This window comes from Chelmon rostratus, chromosome 2 (assembly GCF_017976325.1).
Source record: "Chelmon rostratus isolate fCheRos1 chromosome 2, fCheRos1.pri, whole genome shotgun sequence".
Classification (NCBI taxonomy): domain Eukaryota; kingdom Metazoa; phylum Chordata; class Actinopteri; order Chaetodontiformes; family Chaetodontidae; genus Chelmon; species Chelmon rostratus.
In genome coordinates, this window is record NC_055659.1 from 18,875,083 (window position 1) to 18,893,393 (window position 18,311).

Genomic DNA, 18,311 nt, shown 5'->3' on the forward strand with positions numbered 1-18,311 from the left:
CTGTTGCCAGGTTGAGGCAATGTTTTATGTATTGTTGCTGTTAACTGTTATGTCAGTTTCAGACATGTTGAACTCATTGTTGTATCTGAAATGGAATATATTCCCTGTTCAGTCATGTTATGGTTAGGTGCTTTTGTTAAATGTAAAAAAAATCGTTCTTCCTTCCTTTGACACAGTATGTACTGTAAGTAAGCCTCTCCCTCTGAGACACAACATAAAAACATTCATGTCTGAGCAGTAAAGATGGCTGCTTTTTTTCTCCCAGAAAATGGCACAAGCGCAAGGTTATTATGAGCGTAGTCACAGCCATCTGTCATGACAAGTTGTGGGAATATAGGCTTTTATTCAACCCCACGTTTTTCCTCATTCCCATGTAGGAGCCCCATGTTTCAGCCACTTCTCTGCTTTTCTGACCTTCACTGTGAAATACATCCCAGAGTTCCTCACTGTTTATGTACAAGACATGATCATACTGTGCTTCCTGTTTCTGGAATGTATTCTGTCAAAAAATGCATCAGATAGACAAATACCTTGTATATAGAAAAACTGAGATACATTTAAAACATACGTGTATAATTCTATGTATTTGCTAGATACTTGAATGCATTTAGAGATATTGTTAGACACTATAGTAAATACATTTTGATTTGATGTGTATTTATTTAGATGTTTTTGACATTACTTCGGTTTTTACATGTAAATTATTTTTGAAATAAATGTAAAAAAATTTAAGGCTTTTGTTGATCAAAGTATATGAAGAGATTTGTTTTTCTACGTGTAAAGAGGTGCTTTTATTTTGGAAAAGGACAAGGGTAGGAGTTACGGAAGAGCTCTCAACTTCCGGAAAGGATTGTGTTTCGCATATCGATAAATAATTTACCTTCCTGCTTTGAAGGCTACCTTGTCAGGTAACTTATGTAGATTCAATTGAATTGTCATAGCAGCTGCTTGCGCAGTGTTCTATCTAGATAACGTTATATGTCGGTGTCGTCGTAAAGACTTTTGTCTTCCTGCTAGTTAATTCAAAAGCGGAGTCGCCAGCTCGACTGGTTAGCGACTGCTCAGCGCTAGCTGTAAGGTAACGTTAGCAAGCTGACAACATGAGTGATCCCTGACCTGCTACCTCAAAAACCTATGATTGCTTGTCAAATTTTAATTCAGCTCCTTGCTATGAAGTGCACTAAACCGCAAAGACACGACGAATTTACGTAAAATCGTCAGTATCTTGCGGTTGTTTACATTCTGTACTCCATGTTCCGTCTGACGCTGTGCTATCAACATCCGTCTGGCAGGATTTGCTAAGCATTCATTTGGTTAAACGCGTTGTTTGTGTTGTCAGCCCGTATCAAATGTCGCTATTGTGTCATACATCGGGAGTATTGTAGTAGTGTAATTGTCAACCGATTATTTTTGGCTTCTGACATATAGATCTACATAAGTTTAGCCGCTCCTTTGTTCTCTTGTCGTGAATGTCTGATCGATGGAACACATATAGAACCAGATTAATCACCAGCCATATTAAATCAGGATATAGATGAGTGCTAGGTAATAATTGCAATCTGCAACAACTGCAATAACATTTACATAATATCCTTTCATTGCCATATGTAAGGCCATGCAGACCGTGTGTCCTCTACATTTACTGTATCCATCAATGCACAGGAAGCTATGTCTGTAAATAGAGCAGCTTGTTATCAGTGATGCATCGATATCAATATCTGATATGTTTAACGATTAGAATTATCTTGCATTTGGGAGGATATTTTTTCACAGGAAAAGCTTATTCACCTTAAAGAGTAGAAAAACTAGTAGAAAATATATAAAATTTGTGGGCAATTGTGATAATATAACATAAAAACCCTACACTTACTTTTTAGATATGTAGACTAATTAACTACAGAGCTTCTCTTCTTATTGACAGGCATGTTTAGTCTATCTAGTTTAAACATGTTTCCCTTTCAAAACCAGGTTTTAGGTGAAATTCAGAATCTGCGGCTTTTGTAAAATGGCTCTACATCATTTGACATATTTATAAGCTAAAATTCCATTATGGAAACAATATAAATAACAACATTTCTCAATTATCGGCCAGCAAAAGATTAGGCAACAATATACCATGCATATCTACTTATTTATTTATTCTAGTTTTAATGCATTGCCATGCACTTTTGCTCACAACCTTAAAACACACATTACCCATCTGCCCTTTATGCAGCAGATACTCTTCCACCTCTTGCCTGTATTTAACAGTGATCGTAGTTATATTTGGTTATCTATGTATGTCTGTCTTTGTGATTTCCTGTGAACGTGTTCTGTGCAGTGCAGAATATATTGGGAGTTACCAAGAACTGGAGTCAAATTTCTTGTATATGTCAACGTACTTAGCCAGTAAAGTTGATTGCGATTCTGTTTGCTCAGGAGGAAATTGAACCATCTGTACCATCTGAAGCCGAATACAGAGACTGTGAGTGGGTCATCAGGCAGTCTCCCTATGTCAGGCCGAAACGGGTCTGCAAGTGATGCAGACTGCCGGATCTCTGAGGACTGCCGTGTCCCAGATGTTGAGCTGATGGAGCTGGGACCACTGCTGGAGGAGGGAGGGGGGCGACAGGCAGCATCTAAAGGTGTCCATCCAGAGGTAGGACCGTTTCAGACAATTCCCAGAGAAAAGTTGTTTTGGCTCAGTGTCCTCACGATTCTGTTGTGATCTCTCTAAAGGGAGCCGCAATGCTCGCTGATGAGGAAGAGGAGGATGATGAGGTGGGAGAGGTCCTGACCTTACCACTTCAGGCTCACCATGCCATGGAGAAGATGGAGGAGTTTGTACACAAGGTAAAAATGTCCTCTTAATTTGACACAATTACAAAACACAAAACTTATAAAAGTGTACAGCACCATTGCAGATCTTACTTAGCTTCTGTGGCAGGCTGAAGTTTATCCTTTTTTAAAACCGAAAATAAACCTGTGCTTGAGGTTTGGGTGAACAGGTCAACACATGTTATCCGTCTGGCTTCACTTCCCTCTCCAACCTCAGCTTTAGTGTGAAAGGCTGAACACAGGTTTCTGTAATAAAAAGCAGTGATACACAACCCTGATTCTAAAAAAGTTGGGACGCTATGTAAAACAAAAATAAAACAGAATGTGTTAATTTGCTGAACTTTTTTTGACATATACTCAACTAAAAACAGCACAAAGACAATATATTTAATGTCTGACTACGTCCGATTCATTGATTTTTGTAAATATCTGCTTATTCTGAATTTGATGCAGCAAAACATTTCAAACAAGTTGGAACAGGAGCAACAAACGACTGAGAAAGTTGTGGAATGCTCCAGAAACACCTGTTTGGATCATTCCACAGGTAAACAGGTTGATTGGTAACAGGTGATAGTATCATGATTGGGTTTGAAAGCAGCATCCTGGAAAGGCTCAGTCGTTCACAAGCGAGGATGGAGCGAGGTTCACCACTTTGTGAACACATGATCGTATGAAGGATGTTACTGCATGGGCTCAGGAACACTGTTAAACTGTTGTTGGTAGTTTGTTTACAAATGATTGCATTCTGTTTTTATTTATGTTTTATACAGCATCCCAACTTTTTTTAAAATCTGGGCTTTAGTTACTATGGATATGATAGTAACTTCTGGTTCTTTCAGCAGTGAATTCAGCTCTTCCCACTCTGACAAAGTTGATTGTGAATGTTGAATGTTGCTTGGTAAACCATCAAATGTGACAGAATAAGGAAAATGAAAGACCCTTGTGTTGAACCACCATAAATATTGCATCAGCCACATTAACTGAGCTGAAACTCAACACCTTGTTCACCTCAAAGGTGTTTACCAGGTCTGGTAGAATTCTGTGGTTCAGCAGTGAGGTCAGTGGACACACAGTCGCAGATCTGGATGAACAGCAACAACCAGGGATTAACCTGTGACTGCTGTCAGTGAGTCATAATGTGGGTGTTTTTCTAGGATTTCACATCAGGCACAGGACATGTGTGTTGTATAAGACACACAAGTCACCATGGGAGACACGTGTCAGCTTACAAGAACAACAACAAAACAACTTACTTGTTTGTAAAATAGCATCAAAACATGCAGCTATATTGAAGAACGCTGATCAAAAAGATCTGGCCAACGTACTGTATCTTACACACATTATGTCTGTTTTGCTTAAATCACAATAAAGACTGTTACTGTTTTACTCTCTGTTTCATCCTCACAGGATTTCAGTGTGTGAGCCGTATAGTAATTACAAAAGTTTGCCTCAGCGATTGAACGCTACTCTTGCTCTTCAGGTTTGGGAGGGGCGCTGGAGGGTCATCCCTTTTCATGTCCTGCCAGAGTGGCTTAAGGACAACGATTACCTCCTGCATGGACATCGCCCCCCTATGCCCTCTTTCCGGGCTTGTTTTGGAAGCATCTTCAGAATTCACACTGAGACAGGAAACATCTGGACTCACCTGTTAGGTGAGAGTAAAAAGTTTTGCATTACTGTAATTGTTGAACACAGAGTTTTAGCTGTTTGTTTGTTTACAAGTACATATTACTTTAATGACATACTTTTTAACTGTGTGACTCTGGATAGCTCTGGTCTCCTGTCATTGTTGGTAAAACTGCCCTGTGTTTTTTTTCCTCAGGGCTGATCTTATTCCTTTGTCTGGGCACGTTAACCATGCTGAGGCCCAACATGTATTTTATGGCCCCGCTGCAAGAGAAAGTGGTGTTCGGGATGTTCTTCCTGGGAGCTGTGCTCTGCCTCAGCTTCTCTTGGCTTTTTCATACCGTCTACTGCCACTCTGAGAAAGTGTCTCGCACCTTCTCCAAGTAAGTCCTCACACTGTTTCTCTGACACTGTTTCTCACATGCTTGCTTCGCATGTATTGAAGGAATCATTTATAACTGTCTTTCCTATTTTAGATGTACTGCTCTTGGAGCAGGCAGGTTTTCAACTTCAGACATCCATATCTTTTTTTCATCCTGGACTTGCAGCTCCAGCTTGCCATCTAGAGTTCAGCTGCATTAATGAGGAATACACCCACAGTCTTGATTCAGGACAAAATAGTCCACAGTTCAGCCAAAACTTACATGATGATACAGCGACCAGTATTAGTGATTCTGATTTATGTCAAGAACTTATGGTGTTGTTATTGCTAAATTGGATGCTTTTTCTTTTCTTCAGTTCAGACTCTCACTTTTTAATGTCTTTAGAAAATGTTTTTGGCTCTGATGTGTAATCATCAAAGCAGTCATCAAAAGACAAATGACCATGGATTGAAATAAGAAAAACTTTGTGTCATCCATTAACCACAGGATTGGCGGTTTGTCACCTGACCCCTCCTGTCTATATGCCAAATGTCCTTGAGCACGAAACTGAACCCTGAACTGCTTCTGCTGAGCCTGCCAGCTCATTGCGTTGCAGCTCAGTCATTCTCGTCGTTGAACTTGTGGCATCGTAAAGCGGTTTATTCTGATCTGTATTTTAAGCTGCAAGATAAGTACATTTAAAATTGCAGACTGCTGCAGCATGAGGTTAATTTGGGATGAATTACCATTTTCTACACAAACTACAACCTCAAAAATACTTCAGGTGTCTACTGTATGCTACTGTGTTCATGTCTTACATTAACAGTGAGTATAAAATTGGGATAGAAATTTTACCAACTGTGACTATATGGTGATACTGATGTTACTGTAAAAATGTTGTTGTCTCTGTGTCACCCCTCCTCCTCAGGCTTGACTACTCGGGCATCGCCCTCCTGATCATGGGCTCCTTCGTGCCCTGGCTGTACTACTCGTTCTATTGTTCCCCTCAGCCTCGACTTATCTACCTCACCATTGTATGTGTTCTCGGCATTGCCGCCATCATAGTGGCCCAGTGGGACCGGTTCTCTACACCTCGTCACAGACCTACAAGAGCAGGTGCTCACCAGTTCACAACAATATGCACTTAGTAGATTAAGTGCTTTCTTTGCAATTTTATGCAGCTGTTTGCTCTGGGTTGTAATTGTTGTTACATTAGACATCTGTCACTGTTGTTGCATTTTCTGAGCAATGGTGGTAATTTTCTCTAGAATAATTTCTGGTCTTGTAATGTTTATAAATGTACATGTTGACTTTTTCAAAAGTACACAAAGTAACTGAAGTCCAAACATCACCTTAGGTGTTTTCATGGGTCTTGGACTAAGCGGCATTGTCCCCACCATGCACTTCACCATCGAGGAGGGCTTTGTTAAGGCCACCACAGTTGGCCAGATGGGTTGGTTCTACCTGATGGGTGCCATGTATATCACTGGTGCTGGTCTGTATGCAGCCAGGATCCCCGAGCGCTATTTTCCTGGCAAGTGTGACATCTGGGTAAGTATTTGCATAATTCCATATCAGGAATTTCAGTCAGCTGGCTAGTGCACAAATGGTTTAGGATGCATTTTTTCCCAAAAACATAAGATAACTGACATAATTATAATACCTCATTCACCGCGATTAAGGGGAAATTTTGCCATGTTTAAACATTTTTGCGTGCTGCTCACAATGCAGTGCTTCACCATTGTGAATATTACTGATAGGAGACAATTGCAATGGGGTACTGTGTGAAAATTACTGTGTGATACAGTATCTGAGTTCTGAGTTTAAAAGAAACATGTTTTTTTTAAATCAATCTTTATGTGATTTAATGAAAAAGCCAAAGTTCTCATATGTTACATGTTGTCTAAACACATTTTGACTTGAATCAGAACTGTCTGATCAAAAAATAAGTAAACTGAAACCAAATTTGGCCAGATGTTCAATGCTAAGTTTCAGTACGTGGCATTTGTCATTACTCAGGGTTAGAGACACATTTTGGTCTGTGGCAAAAAGATGCAAAAGTTCTGTTTTGCCAGTCTATCTGTCAGTGTAAATGATCATTCACAAGAGAGTGAAATGCCCAATTACAGCTCACTATAGAGTAAGACTGGGTGTTGATTTTTACACTGTATGGAATAAAGAATGAGTGAACGGTGGAGCAGTTTCAGACAGCTTTAGATAGCGGATGTTTTGTTCTTCTCCTTTGTTTGATCACACAGATGAATGATAATGAATGAAACTGATAGTTATACCTCTCTTTCACTCCTTCTAGTTCCATTCCCATCAGATTTTTCATGTACTGGTCGTGGCAGCAGCGTTCATCCATTTCTACGGGGTTTCCAACCTGCAGGAGTTCCGCTATGGCCTCGAGGGGGGATGCACAGATGACTCTCTACTCTGAGAGGCCTGACTGTGACTTACTCATACTTTTCTTTATAGCCCACCAAACACCCCACGCATGCACACACACAGAGAGACGCACACACACACACACACACACACACACACACAAACACACAAACACACAAACAGACATACATGCATGCACAAGCACAGACCTGCGCACACACTTACACATACACATACACACACACACACACACACACACACACACACACACACACACACACACACACACATAAAATGCTGCTGGAATTCAATATATAGTCACTTACTGCTCCTTCTGTACTTCTGATTTGCGAACATCTTGTTTGGGTTTTGGTGGTCTTTCTGTTTGGCTCGTTTTTGCTCCAATAAAAGAGCATTAACTAGCCATTGAACTACAGAGGGAATCTTCAACAGGCACTACTTCTTCTATAATTATGAAGCTTGAAGTCTGCATTTTCAAGTAAGGTCAAAATGTTATTTTAACCAAAATTCTATGTTCCTGTAACATGATGGTTACTTCTTAGAAACGAACTAGTACCCCAACCTCTCCATAGTCTGTTACCAATGCACAAAGACTACATAGAGTATTATTTGTGCAGTAGCAGAGGGCACATACTGTAAACCATTCCTTTCCTCCCTATTAGTCTCCATGCAGGTTAGAGGATGAATGTACTGTTCACCAGGTGTAGCACAGAACAAGGCCATTTAGGTGCATGGGTGTCTGCATGTATTTGTATCAGGAGGATGAAAGTATACACATACAGCAATATAGTGTGTATAGGTGTCGCCAGATGTTTTTAACTATGCTGACACTGATTGTGAAGCTGTCTGTTAAAACCCGGAGGACCACCACGAACCCACCCATGCCCACTCTGCAATAAAACATGAGCTGTACTCTGAGGGCCGAGTGAATACGCTAAAATTCCATTAAAACAAAATGAAATACATTATTATGAAAGGAACATATTAGGTATTAGGTTAGATCCCATAAATAGTAACACAAGCTATAATGCTAATCAGAATTCTTCCCAAAATTAAGGGGTTGGATATTTAGACAAACTGAATTTCTCAGTTTATTTGAATTTTGTACTTAAGTTCCCTTGCATTTTGATGCATTGTTTTAATTGACAAAAGTTCCAGATTAAAGGTTTTCAAATGCCATAATGGCAAAGGAAAGCTGCAACTGTACAAAAATATACAAGCTCAGTTCAAGTTAGACTAAGATGCTTAAAATGTTGAAGTTAAAAGATCTGCCCCACCATCATTTTTCAGTCAGACAACACATCATTGATTCATTTCTAGAGTCATAGTTCCTGGGCTACGCACAATGTACAGATCTGGACAGATCAAATTGTGTTTTTGTCTGCTTGAGATCTTTCTTTTGTGCTAGATTTCAGATGCAGTGAGAGGTGTAAATATGAAATGCACCTTAGTGTATACTATTAAATTCAAAACTTTAAATCACTGTATGGGGTTTAAAATGTGTTATGTATTATTGATATAAACTTTTAGTATTCCTGTGCCTTAGGCCAACGGAAATGTTTTTAAATAAAACGGCCTATCTTAACAGTCAAGGGAGCTTCAAGGATTTCCAGAGGTTGACTTTTCTTGTTTTCCTTGCCATATATACAATCGAATCATTATTGAACTTACAACTCCATTGATAGGTTGTATCAACTGCTGTTTAAGACTCCTTTTTCTAGATCAACTTATTTGAGCTTTATTACAAAGACTAAAACAATGTGTATTCTTGACTTTGTGTAATGTCCTGTGTAGAAAGTGATAAATCATACATTTCACTGAAATGTAAACATAAATATTTATTAATGGTAATCTTGGAAAATGATTGGAATAAATTTTTTTTCCACATGTACAAACATGGTGTCCAGTTGTGTCAAATATATGTTCAGGGTTCAGGCAATACAAAGCACCAGTGAGAGTGATATACACTCAGGCAGCAGACTATACGTGTTTCTTACAGTGTAAGCCTACGGCATTTACAGATGTCACGTTAGCAATAAGAAACTGTGAAGACAACAGGTTTCAGGAGCTGCTGCTCAACACAAAAGTATGTTTACAAAATAGTATTGAAAATACTTTTAAAATGGTTTTATGAGAGGATGACTCACCTACTGAATGATCACTTTCTGGACCATCTCAGCAGACGTGACATCCTCCGGTAGCTCTTCACCCTCACTTGCCTCATCACCTCACAAGGATCCCTCATCATCTCCCTTTAAACTCTACTCACTTCTGCTGCCACCCAGTCAATCCATCCAGACCCACGTCCTCTTGAGTCACACCACAGACCCTTTCACACATGCATGACAACCCTGAACTTATCTAGACATTACCTGGAGGAGCTGTATGTGAGAACACAAATATCTGAAACAGCTAGATTTTTAGATTCTGGAGATTCTCTAAACATGCAATGTTTCGTGGTGACATCTTTTTACCCTAAAATGTCTAAAAATGTAACGATGGTATTTTACTACTTCTCTTCCATTGGGTTTGTTCATAAATCATTCACAGCTAGATTTATATACAAGTTATAAAACAATGTGAAAATTGTTGTTTTTTGTTTGTTTGTTTGTTTATTTATTTATTTATTTGGTGTCAGTATTTTTTTTATTTCTGGAGTTATAAAAAGAGACAGCCTAAAATCCCTCGGTTGTTTTATTGCGAAGGTTTTCGCAATAAAACAAAAATGAAACTGGAGTTTTGAACCTGGTTTTATCCAAAGTACAGTTTTTTGTTGTGGAAATGTGTGTAAATTAGTGCATATTTATGCCTCATTTAAAAAAAATCAACATTTCAGTAAACTTGTAATACGAAAAATTATTGTCTTAATGTAAGTAATCAGCATTACAGCGTTACAATCTCAAGTGGCGGCCATGATTGTCCGGAGAAATTACCGCGAGCGAGTGGGCGTGTCCATAAGGCTCCTCTCACGCGACTCACGAAAACATCCGAAGATGGAAGAGACGGGTCGTTCGCGTCAAGACGCCAACGAAAATGTCTACTCACTGGAGAGACGACGAGATTCGGGAACTTCTGTCGGTAAGAGCCGACGCCGAAATAGTCAGACAAATTAAAGGGACGGCAAGAGACTCCGTTGTTTATGACCAAATTACGAGCCGGCTGCGTGACCGCGGTGTAAACCGAGCCAAGGCGCAGGTGAACAACAAACTAAAAGCACTCAAAAGGCAGTACCATGAGATCGTTAACCACAGCGGCCGGAGTGGAAACGACCGCAAAACATGGTGTTATTTTAGTTTGTGCGAGGCAATATGGGGGGTGAGTCCACCGGCGAACCCTGTGGCTTTGGTCGGGTGTGTGGAGACGGCCTCCACCTCGAGTTTTCCCGAGACGCCTTACAGCGACTCTGAAGAGCAGACTACAGTGTATGAAACTGATGTGTCCATCAACGACTCGGTTTTAAGTACAGGTAAGATTGTATCTGACCTTTATTCTCGTATTTACTGTCAGAGAGCTGCCAACGTTCTGCTTATTCTCCGACTGAGAATTGTTCCCGGGGGTCTGTTGTAAGTGACTGAAGTGAGCCACCCAATGTAACGATGTACTCGTATGTAACGAAGTACATTTACTCGAGTTCTGTAGGTCAAATAAATTTGAGGTGTGTGTACTTTACTTGAGAGTTGTCTTTTAATGCTACTTTCTACTTCCACCCCCAGTCATGTCCGAGTGAAAAATTGAACTTTTTACTAAAGTACATTTATCTGACAGCTTTATTCACAACATTATGGATTAAGATTTTGATAAACAAAACATTCAAATACCTTATCTGATGTTTTGTTGTAAGTTATAATGGTAATAATTATAATAGTAAACTATTTTTGTATAGCACCTTTCGTACAGGAATTGCAGCTCAAAGTGCTTTACAAGAAAGATTGAAATCTATGTAAAAATAGAGAAGAATAAGGATGAAAATAAAAATGAGCTATAAAGCTGATTTGAGTCACAGCATACATTAATAAAATATAGGTAAAAATAGATTTCCTAGAATGCATAAAATCAAGTAAAATACAGCATTTTGAAAGACGTGCAGCAGTGCTTAAGCACGAGGCAAAGCACAAAGGTTTCAGACCTGTATCAGGAACCAATAGCTAGTTAGTTAAAGGCTAAAGTGAAGAGAGAAGTTTTTAGCTTTCTTTTAAAAATATTCAGTGAGCTGGCTTCCCTGATATCTGTAGGTAAGCTACCAAGTTTAACTACCAACATCTTAAAAATGTACAGCTGAAACCGTCAGTTGACAGGAAAATTAATTGGCAACCGGTTGGATACATATTTTGAAAATTTCATGGTTCCAGCTTCACAAATGTGAAGATTTGCTTCTTTTCATTTCAATTATTTTGGTAATAAAGTAGATTCTTAATCATTCTGAGGTTTGTACTGTTAAACAAAACAGGCATCGTGAAGATGTCACATTGGGCTCTGGGTAATCATAACAGTGTTCATCTCTATTGTCAGGATTTTTATGAACCAAAGAATCAATGAAAGGATAAATAATCAGCAGATTTATCCACAATGAAAATAATCAATAGTTGAAGTCCTATACAAAATAGCTCAAATAGCCCCCCTCAACCAACTACGACAGTAAAAGCCTGCTTTTCATGAATGATGATATATAATAGTATAACAATCACAGGGGACACTTCTCTGCATTTAGAACTTGTAATACTTTAAATACATTTTCCTGATTATACTGACATACTTTTCGTTAAGTAACGTTTTCAGTGCAGGACATTTATGTTAGAGTATTTTTACCGTGTGGAAAGTAAATCTAAAAACTTCCTCCACCACTCAGCCACCCTCACTGCCCCCCACACACACACACACACACTGGCCCCGTAGAGATAATAAGCTGTTCAGTGATGAAGGTGCTTACCCACTGAATATTGAACCGTTGTTGACTTAGTGTAGCTGGAACACAGACATAGTGAGCTGCACAGGGCGGACAATGCCACACTGCTGCAGTCTCTCCAGCCTTGCTCTACTCATGCTCAATCAAGCTACAGATTAGTAGCTCGACCACAGTCATTGGCTGTGTTTACATGCACAAAATATTTCAGTTTTTGGCTCTGTTCCGAAAAACACGTTTTTTCTTTTCCACCTTGTACAGTGTGTCATTTGGCCTAGGAAAATGAATATGCCACTCATATTCTGTGTTCTTTGTGATTGGCTGCTACACTGGAACACTCATTGCATTTTGTTGTTGCACTCTTTCAGTTCAAACTGACGATGCATTTGGTGCGTTCATGGACAATCCATGATTAGAGCTACCATAACCTTGTTATGCTCTGCTCCTCTAAACTTAGGAGAGAAAAAAACACATCAGAGGAAATGTGTGGTGTGTGAATCTCACACTCAATGCGAGATGGTAGCCACGTTTCACGCAGCGCGTAGCTACTTGGCATGATACAGATCAACACAGAATTAATGGATAATGGCTAACAGTGTTAGCATTAGCAGGCTTTGTGTAACTACTGTTAAACTAATGTTGTTCTTGTTGCTATTATTAGAGTCGTTGTATCGTTATCCACCAAAGAAGAAGAGGGGGAGGAATCAGGCACATTCAGAAAGACGATCTGCTGAGATGAGGGATCTCTTCAATGAGACAGACAAGGATTTCAAAGAGGAAAAGGCTCATGTCACCTGTCCTTCACTCTCAACATCTCCTCGCAACTCGGCTCGGAAGAAGAGACGCACCATAGATGAGGCCATTCTTTCAAGATTGGCCCACCTGGACAGAGGGATACAGAAAATTAGACAGCGGGACAATGCAGACTTTCGGTTTGCTGCAGTGATTGTGGACATGTTGGCTCATGTTGACCCAAAGCATAAATCAGAGGTTAAATATAAAATATACCAGATGTTATATGAGGCGGGGAGGGACTTCCCTAAACAATAGAAAATAAGACAATTGCACTTTTAGATTGAATGTATAGTTTTGTTTTATCTTTGATTTACAACAAATCTCAACAATACACAAAATACTGTAAATTTTTTTGTACTCACTGTGTGAGGCTTGTTTTCATATATATAGTTAAGTAGTATGGGATCAGTAGTCTCTCTAATGACTGTCCCACCAGAACTGTGTCAGGAAGTACGACTGCAGTTTGTTTTGCATTGCAGTTGTTCTAATTATACATCCATGCAATTGCAGCCTGTGAAGTCAGACTTCTACATTCACTTGACAGATGCTCCCCTAACTATAAACACAGACACCTAGATTTAAAAAAAAAAACTGTAATTGTGTTTTTAAAAAGGTGCTTTTTTAAAATTGTGCAGCATCACAAAAAACTAGAGTCTAGTCAAGTCAAGTTTTTTGTGATGCTGCACAATTTAAAGGACCGGTGTGTAGGAGCGTCATCTAGTGGTGAGGTCGCAGACTACAACCACCTTAATGCCTCGTCTCAACCTCCCATTCCAAGCATGTAGGAGAGTCCACATTTGCTAAAATAGCAAAAGGCAAAAGGCCCTCTGTAGAGCCAATGTTTGGTTTTTTGTTCTGGGGTGCTGTAGAAACATGGCGGATTCTTTGGAATAGGACCCCTTCTTGCTGTAGCTATAAAGAGCTCACTCTAAGGTAACGAAAACAACATTCTTATCCTCAAGTGATTATACAGTTGTGAAAATTATGAATGTTATATTCCATTTCAGCCAAGAGAGCCTAAATTCTACATGCTGGAGCTTAAAACAAAAACATGGTGGTTTTCTGTGTATTATGTGGGGAATAGTAAATGTGCGAAGAAGGGAGTGATTTCAGGCAGCATTACATAGTTGATGTTAGTGTACAATTAATAGATTACCTGGATAGGGTTTAATAAAGTATATATTCAGTGGGAATGATGCATCTCACTGGCATCAAAATGTCAAAAATGTAATGATACAACACTAATGGGTCATTCTGCATAATGAGCATAATCATACTTTTAAGAATATTTTTGTGGTATTATTTTTTGATTAATACTATGCAATTGATACTAAAATTTTAATGCAAGACTTTTACTTGTGGGGTATTTTGCATTGGAGTATAACATCTAAAATGATCAGTAAGCCAACGGCTTGGCAGACCACCCTCTTGAAGTGTCAACTTTGGTATTGTCAAATTCACAATTTATTGTAAAACTGCTGTCCTTTCAAATAGCTAGATACCTTAGTCACAGTTATTCTGGAGATAACCACACTGCGATCCTTGACATTACTACATTACTTTTCATTTTAAAGGTTGTTGCATTCTAGTCAGAACAATATACTGCCTACAATCTTATTCAAACGGAACCAAGTCGCGGTCATGTGTTTCTTTACGACAGCATTTAGAGGCCGGTCAACTTCAAGAGTAGCTAGTATGCTAGCTTAGCTGTAGCAGACTTGTCTGTTTTAGGATTTTACTGTGATATTCAACCTTGAATTTACTTCAATATTTAGGTATGTTTCATTTGATTCAATTTTAATTTGGGTGGATATGTAATTGTAGTTATTTGTCTTGCCTGTAGTCTGGTGAATTCGGTGTTAGCATAGACGTTAGCTTATATGCAAGGGGCAGGGCTTACAATTAGTGAGAGTTTAATAGTTTAAATGTTCGCTGTGCTTAGCTTTATACTATGCATATTTCAGACTAAGGTCCGGCGTAAAGATTGCCATAGCTTATGTTTAATAGATAATGAAAAGGGTAAACACTGGTGAGTTTTCTTTGTCACGGACTTCCGCACTACAAAGGTTCCGAAGGCTCGTTGTTCCACCTCACTCACTTTAATTTAATGTAAGGCAGTTTGCCTGTACGGTTAATTACTGTTCCTTGGTTCGGTGCGTTTGGACTGGTGAAAGATCCTGTGTCCCAAGCCTTTTGTGTCTGTACATCACAGTAAAATTGCTTGTTGTCAGGGTTAGAGATGGACAACAATCAGCAGTCTAAAGAAAGCACGGACCGGTCCGACCTGGTTTCTGAGGACGGCAAGAACAGCAAATCTGTCGTGTGTCAGCGTTGCGGATCCAAGGTGCTATGCCCGGGGATGGCTGTGTTCGCAGAGAAAGAGGTAACGTTTTGATGTATAACATAAGGCCATGGGCCTATATCAGTGGTCAGTGGCATATGTTGTTTTTTTGGGTATTTATTTTGAAGCACCATTTCATCCAAGGTGCTCTGCAGGATAATTTAACCAGTGGTGCAATGCAATTATTAATACTTACTCAAGCACCTTACTTTAGTACAGATTTAGGCAAATATTTTGTATATTATGCTACATAGTTGAACTCTACCACTATTCATAGGGAAATATTGTACCTCTACTCCACTAGTTTAATTGGGCAGCTGTGGTTACTAATTAATTTACAAACAAAGATGTTACGTTCAAAACACATGACACATCTCTAAAACATTCTGCAGTATTATAGATTAAAGTAGCCAACAGTATATAAAGTAGTTCATTTCTTGCCCTCGACAGACTACAACAGTAAAATACTAGTTAGATTAATACATCAGCAGTAATAATCTCTTATGATAATATTTAATAGTGTAACACTCACAGAGATAATATTGATACATTGAGTTCTTTTGATACTTAAAAATACATTTTGCAAATAATACTTATGTTCTTTTACTTACTTTTTAAATACATATCTTTTACTTTTAATGGACAATTTTAACAATGTAGAATTGTTACTGTTATTTAAGTTAAGGATCAGAAAACTTTCCTTATTCCAAATAAGACAATAAACACAAAGGTAGGTACACTAATATGCGTAGTCACACATTAACAAAAGTACACATGCATATGCACACATACACATATACAAGAGCAAGAATCCCTACTATTAATCTAAGATCAGCAGGTAGACTGTTCAATTATTTAGGTGTATAAATACCATGTGAAATCTCACTGGATTTTTAGAAACGTTGATGGAATATGAAGAAGGCTGGTGCCATGTAACCTGCGAGATCTGCAAGATTTCTGAACTTAGAGCTTAATATATATTGAGGAACAAGGCCATTTAAAGCTTTGTGTGGGAGGAGAAGGATTTTGCATTCTGAAAGGAACAGGTAGCCAGTGGAGGTCTTAGTGATGTAGTCTGATTTTCATGACTTCATTCCAGCTAGGTCTAACTATATACAGAGGAGACATCCCAACTGGACTTAAATGCATGGCAACCTTCTTCTGTATATACAAAATCAAAAGCTCTCATTGCACTACTGACTTTGAGTTCCTTCAGAAGTGTTTTTATGTCATGTCAGGCTGTGTTTTCTCCCACCAGCTCTTCTTACCATCCATGCGGAAAAAGAGCGGCCTCAGTGCCACAGAGGGCTCAGTGGACGGGGACACTCTGACCGCCCACTGGTTTGTGGATGACATGTATACTTTTGAGAACGTGGGCTTCACTAACGACGTTGGGAGAATCAAGTATCTCATCTGTGCAGATTGTGAGATTGGACCAATCGGCTGGCACTGTTTGGATGACAAGAAAAGTTTCTACATCGCTGTGGAGAGGGTGAATCATGCATAGTCAAAATGCATATGTGAGCCCACAAGAACTTTGAAAAAAATGTGTTGTCAGGTTATGCATCTTTTCATGGATTTCCACCCAGTGTTGACCACAACCTAATTCATCACATACACACACACACACTCTTACATACATTGTGTACATTGTTTATAACAGGATTGTGTCACTATCATTCTCCTCTGTCATACTGGGAGCAGTATGGCCATCCTGTTGTAATAAAGATGTTTTTGGGGAAGCTGATGTTGAATGCCATCCTGGATAATGTGATGTAAGTTCATTCGTCTCAATCCGTTAACCAACTCAAAGAGTTCAGCTCCAGTTAGATTATTCAGATGAAGACATTTCTGTGTATACTGTGTGTGGAATCCATCCTAACATGAGTTAGTGCTTATTTAATTTACAAAATAGTTGAGTACTTAAATTAACAGATTAATTGATTAATATTTAAAGTCAATTATTAAGTAAGAAAATCAAGCATTGCTAATTCCAACTTCACAAATCTAAATATTATTGTTTTATTTTGTTGGGGGGGTTATCATAAATCTCCTTTGGGGTTTTAGACTTTTGGCCAAACATAAGCAATTTAAAGAACTTGTGATGGGAATTTTTTATTATATTTTGACATTTTTTAAGTTGATTCACTGAAATTATCTTTGACATATTAAATACTGTACATAATCATTTGTTGCAGTCCTAAAAGAGAAAAAAATCACTTGAGTGTGGGTGTTCCAGATAATTGAAAAGTGTACCATGTTGTTATTTGCAACATGGTTATTTGACACATTTATTTTGTGGCTCCTACTGTATACTGTATGATGAGTTCATTGGCATTTTGTGTGTACTGTGCACCTGTTATCTGAAAGTTCTGTCCCCCCACCACATCAGTCACACATTACCAAATCAGGTGCAGTGGCGGTGGTCAGCAAACTGCACTGTGAGTCATGGTGGTGGAGCTGTGTGCTTTCCTTTGTGTGTTTTCAAGCACATGAACAGTTATGGTAGTGGAGTATGTTCAGAATACTATACAAATGAGCAATAGAAAAAATGTGTGGAATTACAGCAGTGGTACAAATGTGCATCATCTAACACGAACACATCAAGGCTGCATTTGCTTTGTAAGATCTATTTGCTGGTGATAAGCGAAACTGCATAATTGAGATAGCTTAAGCACGGAGACAGTCACATGTGCTAGCAATACAAAGTATGAGTATGAGAGTATGAGGTATGTTCAGACTGATAAAATGTGTTGAACAAATGGCTCCATACATAATATACAAGATCAAACACTTGGGCCAGCAGAGCACAGAGCTTACAGTTTTTTTGCTACAGTGATCTTGAGCACCTTTAAATACGTTAAATTGATTTTGAAAGACACCTGTGATGTGGAACCGTTAAAGTTAGCAGTCCAAAATCTACCAACGGGAAGTTGAAATGAAACAGAGAACAGGGACATTCAAATTAGCCTTGTGTACAGATAGGAACAAATGAAGTGGTGCCATGCTCAGCTAACACTTGATATGAGATTTTTGCTGAAAAGGTTAATTCTCAGTCATG

At 38.8% G+C, this 18,311-nt stretch overlaps 3 protein-coding genes across 3 annotated transcripts; all 3 read left to right on the forward strand.

The window, feature by feature from the left end:
* Window positions 1-827: 827 nt before the first annotated feature.
* Window positions 828-9,103, forward strand: adipor1a (adiponectin receptor 1a). The gene is made up of 8 exons (XM_041950483.1): window positions 828-908; window positions 2,419-2,638; window positions 2,719-2,832; window positions 4,298-4,469; window positions 4,640-4,826; window positions 5,734-5,921; window positions 6,163-6,356; window positions 7,117-9,103. The coding sequence occupies exons 2-8, from the start codon at window positions 2,492-2,494 to the stop codon at window positions 7,243-7,245; spliced, it is 1,131 nt and encodes a 376-aa protein (XP_041806417.1). The 5' UTR covers window positions 828-908; window positions 2,419-2,491; the 3' UTR covers window positions 7,246-9,103.
* Window positions 9,104-10,200: 1,097 nt separating this feature from the next.
* Window positions 10,201-13,528, forward strand: LOC121623931. The gene is made up of 2 exons (XM_041961476.1): window positions 10,201-10,680; window positions 12,776-13,528. The coding sequence occupies exons 1-2, from the start codon at window positions 10,248-10,250 to the stop codon at window positions 13,162-13,164; spliced, it is 822 nt and encodes a 273-aa protein (XP_041817410.1). The 5' UTR covers window positions 10,201-10,247; the 3' UTR covers window positions 13,165-13,528.
* Window positions 13,529-14,567: 1,039 nt separating this feature from the next.
* rabif (RAB interacting factor) lies at window positions 14,568-17,438 on the forward strand. Its single transcript, XM_041958950.1, has 3 exons — window positions 14,568-14,684; window positions 15,141-15,292; window positions 16,509-17,438. Exons 2-3 carry the CDS (start codon window positions 15,149-15,151, stop codon window positions 16,755-16,757), a joined length of 393 nt encoding a protein of 130 aa, XP_041814884.1. The 5' UTR covers window positions 14,568-14,684; window positions 15,141-15,148; the 3' UTR covers window positions 16,758-17,438.
* The last annotated feature ends 873 nt before the right edge of the window (window positions 17,439-18,311 follow it).